Source organism: Enhydra lutris, unplaced genomic scaffold (genome assembly GCF_002288905.1).
Source record: "Enhydra lutris kenyoni isolate GAN:26980312 unplaced genomic scaffold, ASM228890v2 scaffoldscaffold39, whole genome shotgun sequence".
Lineage (NCBI taxonomy): Eukaryota > Metazoa > Chordata > Mammalia > Carnivora > Mustelidae > Enhydra > Enhydra lutris.
Window position 1 is genome coordinate 25,754,092 of NW_019154123.1, and position 9,992 is coordinate 25,764,083.

Genomic DNA, 9,992 nt, shown 5'->3' on the forward strand with positions numbered 1-9,992 from the left:
GTGCTGTACTAAGCCTTGAGGATATAGAGATAAATTGTATAGCAAGGGAGGCAGACTAGCCTGAAAGGCAGTTTGATTATGGTTAGCACCAAGCACGAAAGGGGCGGCAAGGAGAACCCAAACAACCGGAATGTGCGAGTGCTAGGCAAGCCTTCTATAAGCGGCCCTTGAGCTGAGATGGAGAGTGGAAGTACCAGGAACAGAAGGACATTCGAGACAGGACAGAAAAGAAAGTGCAAAGGCATGGAAGCATAAGGGAGCACGGGGCATCCAGGACATCGCAGAACAGGTGATCGGTGTTGGATACTTTTGGGATGGAGGCGGGGTCTGGTAAGGAATGCACTGGTGGGATCAAAAAACCGCTATGCTGACAGGCCGAAGAACAGATCTTTTTACCTCGAAACCGAAGTGTTCGTGTCTATTTTTAAGCAGAAAAGTGCATCACTTACTTACAACGAGGGCCGTGCATTTGAGAGAGGTAAGGCTGAAGGCGCGGACACTAATTAGGAGTCGTTGGTTTTTACTAGTGGTAAAATACCAGCAATTGTGTCGGAGGGCCGGTTAATAGCGGCACTAGGTGGAAAAGCCGAGAACTTGGATTTGATGCGACAGCGTACTGAGCCTTCAACAGGTTAAGTCGCCCCACCCAGGGCGGAGGCTGGACTCGAACCCGCGTCCCACACCAAAGCCAGCACTCTGGAGGGCTACTACGATCAAAACAGAATATATGTCTATGGACAGAGCGGCGGTATTAGGATGTTAAGATTGGGTGTCCGCCCAAATCCCCCTTCTCAGCATTTTTAATGCCGCCCCACAGTCTTTGTTTTTACTTTTGTTCAGAGTTTTGCACTTTTCCCGGCACCAGAAGCCCCTCAATCCCTCTCTACCCCTATGGTGGACGCCTCAGATTCGCAGCCCTCACCTGGCCCGATCGAGATCCGGACCTGACCATTTCTCGCAGCCTCAGAGAAGCCCAGACGGAGGGAAGTAAAGCCGCTCGATAAAAGGAATTAACCGCCGCGGACTCCCGGCCCCCTTTGGCCCGCCCCCCAAGCTTCCGCTTCCGGGAAGGAGCCCGCCGAATGCCGCGCCTCATAGTTTCTGGACTGCGGGCGGACGCCTCTCCAGTACTCGCAGCACAGCGCTCTAGGCGTGCGCAATAGACCCCTCCCAGCCGCCGGCTCGTCACACACAGGCAGGGAGTGTGGGAAAAGCCCACAGAACGCTAACGGGGCAGGGCGGGGCCGGGGCGGGCCGGGCTGGAGGGAGGAGCGGGGGCGGGCCCGGGCTTGGGGGCGGGGGCGGGGCCCGCGGAGGGGGCGCGTAGTGAGAGAGCCGGGCGTCTTAAAGAACCAAGTTCACTGCCCGGTTGCGAGGGCTTCTGGTGCAGGAGCGCTGCCCTGAACTACTTAGGGGAAGTGGCCACAAGGACTCTCCAGGGCCAGAGGAAGGGACTAAGGGAGAGGGCTGATAGATTTGAAAAGGAATTGGTTCTGCTCTGTGTTTTGTGTGCCATTTTGAATGACTTTGTTTTTGATAGTCAATAAAAATCAATGAATCTTGGAATACTATATCAAAAACTAATGATATGCTGTAGGTGACTAACAACACACACAAAATAAATAAGTAAAATTTTAAAAATCCTCTGTTTGGTTATCTTTGCGTAATTCTGATGGCAATTTAAAAATTATTCACTGTGGCCCTTGATCTCAGAATGGTGCTCATTAGTTGGGATTTTTGTTTTACTTCCATGCATAGTTATTTACTCTCCAATCGAGGTAATTACTGTTAATGAAGAATAACTCAGTGTTCCTGTATTAGCATGCTTCACGGTTTTTAATGGGAATTAGTCTTTGGTGTTTAAGGCATTGAGTTTTGGGTTAATGTTTTAAATCAAATTGGGGAGAAATTAAATAACCCTAAATAATAGGAAGAAGAGCTATGTTTTCAAAGCCTTTTTTTAATAGGATTTGATTACATTTTTAATAGGAAGAAGAACTATGTTTTCAAAGCCTTAGTTACAATGAAGATAAAAATCCAAAAACTAAAAGCATACTGATTTGGGGAAACAAGGCATTTAATAAATCTAGCTTTGTATTGAATTAGACTCTCCCTTCTTCATCCCTCTCCTATAAGTGTTTAACATAGTTACTTGAGATTACAAAGTTTCTTCTAAATTGACTTGATTTTTAGAAACTTACAATGATTTTTCTTAATACGTGCTTATTTTAGAAAATATAGGTAAGAACTGAAAAATCACCCATAATCTCAGAGAGTACCACTCTCAGCAGTTTGGTGCGTTGTAGATTTTTCCCAACTGTGTATATGTGTTTAAGTATATTAATATGATGCATTTTATTATAACATGAGAGTTTTAATATCAACATGGCTTCTCAGTAATTTACAATTACAAAATGGCTGCCTGATGTACCATTTCCCCACTGCTTGGAAGTTTGTGCTCCTCCTTGTGTTTTTGTCTGCTTTTTGGTTTTTCCTTTTACCCCCCTCTTTTTTATTTATTTATTTATTTATTTATTTATTTTAAAGATTTTTATTTATTCATTTGACAGAGAGAGATCACAAGTAGGCAGAGAAGCAGGCAGAGAGAGAGAGAGAAGTTGGGGGAAGCAGGCTCCCTGCTGAGCAGAGAGCCCGATTCAGAACTCGATCCCAGGACCCTGAGATCATGACTTGAGGTGAAGGCAGAGGCTTAACCCACTGAGCCACCCAGGTGTCCCCCTGCTCTTTTTTAGTTAAGGTTATCTCTTCCAGTGTTTTTGTCCTTATTTTCTCAACTTTGTTTTATTGTGGTAAAATACACAAAACATAAAAGACACATCTTAGCCATTTTTAAGTGCACAATTCAGGGTCGCCTGGGTGGCTCAGTGGCTTAAAGCCTCTGCCTTCTGTTCGGGTCATGATCCCAGGGTCCTGGGATGGAGCCCCGCATGCATTGGGCTCTCTGCTCAACAGGGAGCCTGCTTCCTCCTTTCTGTCTCTGCCTGCCTCTCTGCCTACCTGTGATCTCTGTCAAATAAAAAAAACAAAAAAACAAAAAAAAAACCCCAAAAACTTAAGTGCACAATTCAGGTACTAAATACATTCATAGTGTTGTGCAACCATCACCACCATCATCTCCTGAACTGTTTTCATCTGAAAGTCAAATTGCATACCCATTAACTCCTCATTCCACCCTCCTGGGAAGCCCCTGGCAGCCACTATTCTACATCCTGTCTCTATGATTTTGATCAAGTATCTCATATAAACAAGATCATACAGGGGCACCTGGATGGCTCAGTTGGTTAAGCATCTACCTTGGACTCCGGCCATGTTCCCTAGGTCCTGGGGTGGAGTCCTGGGTTAGAGCCCCAAGCCCACTGCTTCTCCCTCTCCCTCTGCCTGCCATTCCCCCTGCTTATGCTCTTTCTCTGTCAAATAAATAAATAACTAAAAAACAAAAAACAAACAAACAAAAAAACCCACAAGATCATACAATGTTATCCTTTGTGATAGGCTTATTTCATTTGTCTCCCAAAGTTCATCCATCTTACAGCCTATGTCAAAATTCCCTTCCTTTTTAATATTTCATTGTATGTATATACCACATTTGTTTGTTTATGTGTTTATCTGTTGATGGACATTTAAGTCGCTTCCACATTTTAGCTATTGTAAATATTGTGGCTGTGAACATGGGTATACTATTATCTCTGCCAGACCCTGCTTTCAATTTTGAGGGGAATATACTCAGAATTGCAGGATCATATGGTAATTCTATTTTTAATTTTTTGAGGAACCACCATACTCTTTTCCACATGGCTGTATTATTTTATATTCCCACTAACAGTGATAAAGTTCCAATTTCTCCACATTCTCCCTAACACTTATTTTCCATTTGTTTCTGTTGTTGTTATTTGTTTTTGATGATAGCCATCCTAGTGGGTGTGAGGTGGTATCTCATTGTAATTTTTTTAAATTTTTTAAATTTATTTTCAGCGTAACAGTATTCATTGTTTTTGTACCACACCCAGTGCTCCATGCAATCCATGCCCTCTCTAATACCCACCACCTGGTTCCCCCAACCTCCCACCCCCCACCGCTTCAAAACCCTCAGATTGTTTTTCAGAGTACATAGTCTCTCATGGTTCACCTCCTCTTCCAATTTCCCTCAACTCCCTTCTCCTCTCTAACTCCCCTTGTCCTCCATGCTATTTGTTATGCTCCACAAATAAGTGAAACCATATGATAATTGACTCTCTGCTTGACTTATTTCACTCAGCATGATCTCTTCCAGTCCCGACCATGTTGCTACAAAACTTGGGTATTCATCCTTTCTGATGGAGGCATAAAACTCCATAGTGTATATGGACCACATCTTCCTTATCCATTCGTCCGTTGAAGGGCATCTTGGTTCTTTCCACAGTTTGGCGACCGTGGCCATTGCTGCTATAAACATTGGAGCACAGATGGCCCTTCTTTTCACTACATCTGTATCTTTGGGGTAAATACCCAGTAGTGCAATTGCAGGGTCATAGGGAAGCTCTATTTTTAATTTCTTGAGGAATCTCCACACTGTTCTCCAAAGTGGCTGCACCAACTTGCATTCCCACCAACAGTGTAAGAGGGTTCCCCGTTCTCCACATCCCCTCCAACACATGGTGTTTCCTGTCTTGCTAATTTTGGCCATTCTAAGTGGTGTAAGGTGGTATCTCAATGTGGTTTTAATTTGAATCTCCCTGATGGCTAGTGATGATGAACATTTTTTCATGTGTCTGATAGCCATTTGTATGTCTTCATTGGAGAAGTGTCTGTTCATATCTTCTGCCCATTTTTTTATATGATTGTCTGTCTTGTGTGTGTTGAGTTTGAGGAGTTCTTTATAGATCCTGGATATCAACCTTTGATTTGCATTTCCCTAATGGTTAGTAATGTTGAATATCTTTTCATGTGCTTATTGGTCATTTGTGTATCTTCTTTGGAGAAATTTCTATTCAAGTCCTTTGCCCATTTTTTAAGCTTAAATTTTAGTTAACATACAGTGCAATATTGTTTTCTGGAGTAGAATTCAGTGATTCATCACTTACATAGAACACCCGGTGCTCATCGCAAGTGCCTACTTTAATACCCATCACCCGTCTAGCCTATCCCCCACCCACATCCCTCCATCAACCCTCACTTTGTTCTCTATTGTTAAGAGTCTCCTATGGTTTGTTTCCCTCTCTCCTTTCACCCCCTTCCCATATATCATCTGTTTTCTTTCTTAAATTCCACATATGAGTGAGATCGTATGGTATTTGTCTTTCTCTGACTGACTTATTTCGCTTAGCATAATACACTCAAGCTCCATCCACATCGTTGCAAATGGCAAGATTTCATTCTTTTTGATGGCTGAGTCATATTCCATTGTGTATATATACCACCTCTTCTTTATCCATTCATCAATAAATGGACATTTGGGCTCTTTCCATAGTTTGGCTATTGTTGATAATACTGCTATAAACATCAGGGTGCAGAGAAACTTGGGTGACTCAGTCAGTTAAGCATCTGGTCTCTGCCCAGGTCATGATCCCAGGGTTCTGGGATCGAGCTGCATCAGGCTCCCCAATCATGGGGAGTCTGCTTCTCCCCCACCTCGCCCTTCCCCATGACTGTGGTATCTCTCTCTCTCTCTCTCAAATAAATAATCTTTAAAAAGGAAATTTTTAAAAAATCAGGGTGCAGTTGTCCTTTTCGATCACTATGTTTGTATCCTTGAGTAAATGCCTAGTAGTGCCATAGCTGGGTTGTAGGGTGGTTCTATTTTTAACTTTTTGAGGACCCTCCATATTCTCCAGAGTGCCTACACAGTTTGCATTCCCACCGACAGTCCTTTGCCCATTTTTTAACTGGGTTGTTTGTAGTTTTGTTGATGAGTTCTGGAGTTTTCTACATATTCTGTATATGAATATCTTATCAAATATATGATTTGCAAATATTTTCTCCTATTCTGTGGTTTGTCTTTTTACTCTCTTGATATTGTCTTTTGATATACAAAACTTACTTTCATGAAGTTTTCTCTTTGCCCATTTTCTCTTATTGCCTGTGTCTTTAGTGTCAATTCTAAGAAATCAATGGCAAAGCCAATGTCATGAAATTTTGCCTTAGGTTTTATTCCAAGATTTGTATAGTTTTAAATCTTATATTTAGATCTTTGATTTATTTTTAGTTCATTTTTGTGGATGCTGTCAGGTAAGGCTCCATCTTCATTCTTATGTATGTAGCTATCCAATTTTCCCAGCATTATTTATTCAGGAAACTATCCTTTCTCCATTGAATGGTCCATTGTCAAAAATCATTTGATGATATATGTGAGGGTTTATTTCTGGACTATCAATTCCATTGGTCTGTATATTTGCCATTATCCCAGTACCACACTGTCTTTATTACAGTAGCATTCTAATAAGTTTGAAATCAGGAAGGGTGAATCATCCAGCTTTTTTGTTCTCTTTCAAGATAGTATTGGTTGGGGTGCCTGGGTGGTTCAGTGGGTTAACCCTCTGCCTTTGGTCAGGTCATGATCTCAGGGTCCTGGGATTGAACCCCACATCAGGCTCTCTGCTCAGTAGGGAGACTGCTTCCCCCTTCTCGCTCTGCCTGCCTCTCTTCCTGCTTGTGATCTCTGTCTGTCAAATAAGTAAATAAAATCTTAAAAAAAATAAAAAAAGATAGTATTGGTTATTCAGCGTCCCTTCAGATTCCATATGAATTTTAGGAAGATTTTCTATTTCTGCAAGAACTGTCACTGGGATTATGATAGGGATTAAGCTGTAAAACTCTTTGGATAATATTGAAATCTTAATAATATTAAGTATTTCAATCCATGAACATGGGATGTGTTTGCATTTATTTATATCTTTAATTTCTTTTATCATTGTTTTGAAGTTTTCATTGTATGTCTTTTTTTAATGTTTTATTTATTTGTTTATTTATTTTATTTTTAATTAACATATACTGTATTATTTGCTTCAGATGTACAGGTCTGTGGATCATCATTCTTACACAATTTACAGGACTCACCACAACACATACCCTCCCCAATGTCCATAACCCAGCCACCCTATACCCGCCTAACCCCAGGAACCCTCAGTTTGTTTTGTGAGATTAAGAGTCTCTTATGGTTTGTCTCCCTCCCTAGTCCCATCTTGTTTCATTTTTCCCCTCCCTGCCCCCCATGACCCCCTGCCCTGCCTCTCAAATTCCTCATATCAGACAGATCATATGATAACTGTCTTTCTCTGACTGACTTATTTCGCTTAGCATGATACCCTCTAGTTCCATCCACATTGTTGCAAATGGCAAGATTTTGGGGTTTTGATGGCTGCATAGTATTCCATTGTATACACCACTTCTTCTTTATCCATTCATCTGTTGATGGACATCTAGGTTCTTTCCATAGTTTGGCTGTTCTAGACATTGCTGCTATAAACATTCAGGTGCACGTGCCCCTTCGGATTACTACATTTGTATCTTTAGGGTAAATACCCAGTAGTGCCATGGCTGTGTCATAGGGTAGCTCTATTTTCAACTTTTTGAGGAACCTCCATACTGTTTTCAAAAGAGTGGCTGCACCAGCTTGCATTCCCACCAACAGTGTAGGAGGGTTCCCCTTTTTCCGTATCCTCGCCAACATCTGTCCTTTCCTGACTTGTTGATTTTAGCCATTCTGACTGGTGTGAGGTGGTATCTCATTGTGGTTTTGATTTGTATTTCCCTGATGCCGAGTGATGTGGAGCACTTTTTCATGTGTCTGTTGGCCATCTGGAGGTCTTCTTTACAGAAATGTCTGTTCATGTCTTCTGCCCATTTCTTGATTGGATTATTTGTTCTTTGGGTGTTGAGTTTGCTAAGTTCTTTATAGATTCTGGACACTAGCCCTTTATCTGATATGTCATTTGCAAATATCTCTCCCATTCTGTCAGTTGTCTTTTGGTTTTGTTAACTGTTTCCTTTGCTGTGCAAAAGCTTTTGATCTTGATGAAATCCCAATAGTTCATTTTTGCCCTTGTTCCCTTGCCTTTGGCGATGTTCCTAGGAAGATGTTGCTGCGGCTGAGGTCGAAGAGGTTGCTGCCTGTGTTCTCCTCAAGGATTCTGATGGATTCCTTTCTCACATTGAGGTCCTTCATCCATTTTGAGTCTATTTTCGTGTGTGGTGTAAGGAAATGGTCCAATTTCATTTTTCTGCCTGTGGCTGTCCAATTTTCCCAACACCATTTATTAAAGAGGCTGTCTTTTTTCCATTGGACATTCTTTCCTGCTTTGTCGAAGATTAGTTGACCATAGAGTTGAGGGTCTATTTCTGGGCTCTCTAATCTGTTCCATTGATCTATATGTCTGTTTTTGTGCCAATACCATGCTGTCTTGATGATGACAGCTTTGTAATAGAGCTTGAAGTCCGGAACTGTGATGCCACCAACTTCGGCTTTCTTTTTCAATATTCCTTTGGCTATTCGAGGTCTTTTCTGGTTCCATATAAATTTTAGGATTGTTTGTTCCATTTCTTTGAAAAAAATGGGCGGGATTTTGATAGGGATTGCATTAAATATATAGATTGCTTTAGGTAGCATAGACATTTTCACAATATTTCTTCTTCCAATCCAGGAGCATGGAACATTTTTCCATTTCTTCATGTCTTCCTCAATTTCTTTCATGAGTATTTTATAGTTTTCTGAGTATAGATTCTTAGCCTCTTTGGTTAGGTTTATTCCTAGGTATCTTATAGTTTTGGGTGCAATTGTAAATGGGATTGACTCCTTAATATCTCTTTCTTCTGTACTGTTGGTTTAAAGAAATGCAACTGATTTCTGTGCATTGATTTTATATCCTGACACTTTACTAAATTCCTGCACAAGTTCTAGCAGTTTTGGAGTGGAGTCTTTTGGGTTTTCCACATATAGTATCACATCATCTGCAAGGAGTGATAGTTTGACTTCTTCTTTGCCGATTTGGATTCCTTTAATTTCTTTTTGTTTTCTGATTGCTGAGGCTAGGACTTCTAGTACTATGTTGAATAGCAGTGGTGATAATGGACATCCCTGCTGTGTTCCTGACCTTAGCGGAAAAGCTCTCAGTTTTTCTCCATTGAGAATGATATTTGTGGTGGGTTTTTCATAGATGGCTTTGATGTTATTGAGGTATGTACCCTCTATCCTTACACTTAGCAGAGTTTTGATCAGGAAAGGACGCTGTACTTTGTCAAATGTTTTTTCAGCATCTATTGAGAGTATCATATGGTTCTTGTTCTTTCTTTTCTTAATGTATTGTATCACATTGATTGATTTGCAGATGTTGAACCAAACTTGCAGCCCTGGAATAAATCCCACTTGTTCATGGTAAATAATCCTTTTCATGTACTGTTGGGTCCTATTGGCCAGTATTTTGGTGAGAATTTTTGCATTTGTGTTCATCAAGGATATTGGTCTGTAATTCTTTTTTTGATGGGATCTTTGTCTGGTTTTGGGATCAAGGTAATGCTGGCCTCATAAAATGAGTTTGGAAGTTTTCCTCCCATTTCTATTTTTTGGAACAGTTTCAGGAGAATAGGAATTAATTCTTCTTTAAATGTTTGGTAGAATTTCCCTGTGAAGCCATCTAGCCCTGGGCTCTTGTTTGTTGGGAGATTTTTGATGACTGCTTCAATCTCCTTAGTGCTTATGGGGCTGTTCAGGTTTTCTTTTTCTTCCTGGTTCAGTTTTTGTAGTTTATATGGCTCTAGGAATGCATCCATTTCTTCCAGATTGTCAAATTTGCTGGCATATAGTTGCTCATAATATGTTCTTATAATTGTTTCCATTTCTTTGGTGTTGGTTGTGATCTCTCCTCTTTCATTCATGATTTTATTTGTTTGGGTTCTTTCTCTTTTCTTTTTGATAAGTCTGGCCAGGGGTTTGTCAATCTTATTAATTCTTTCAAAGAACCAACTCCTAGATTCCTTGATTTGTTCTATTGTTTTTTTTT

At 40.9% G+C, this 9,992-nt stretch overlaps 1 protein-coding gene across 2 annotated transcripts in view; it reads right to left on the reverse strand.

Annotated features, from left to right (window-relative positions):
* LOC111154982 (coiled-coil domain containing 14) overlaps window positions 1-1,096 on the reverse strand; it is a 44,927-nt gene extending 43,831 nt beyond the window's left edge. Inside the window, exon 1 of one of the 2 annotated variants that reach the window (XM_022514950.1) lies at window positions 923-1,096. In XM_022514950.1, the coding sequence (XP_022370658.1) occupies window positions 923-1,096 (174 nt within the window). The remainder of the gene's footprint in view (window positions 1-922) is intronic. The other variant, XM_022514951.1, reaches the window with a different exon arrangement.
* Between the last annotated feature and the right edge of the window lie 8,896 nt (window positions 1,097-9,992).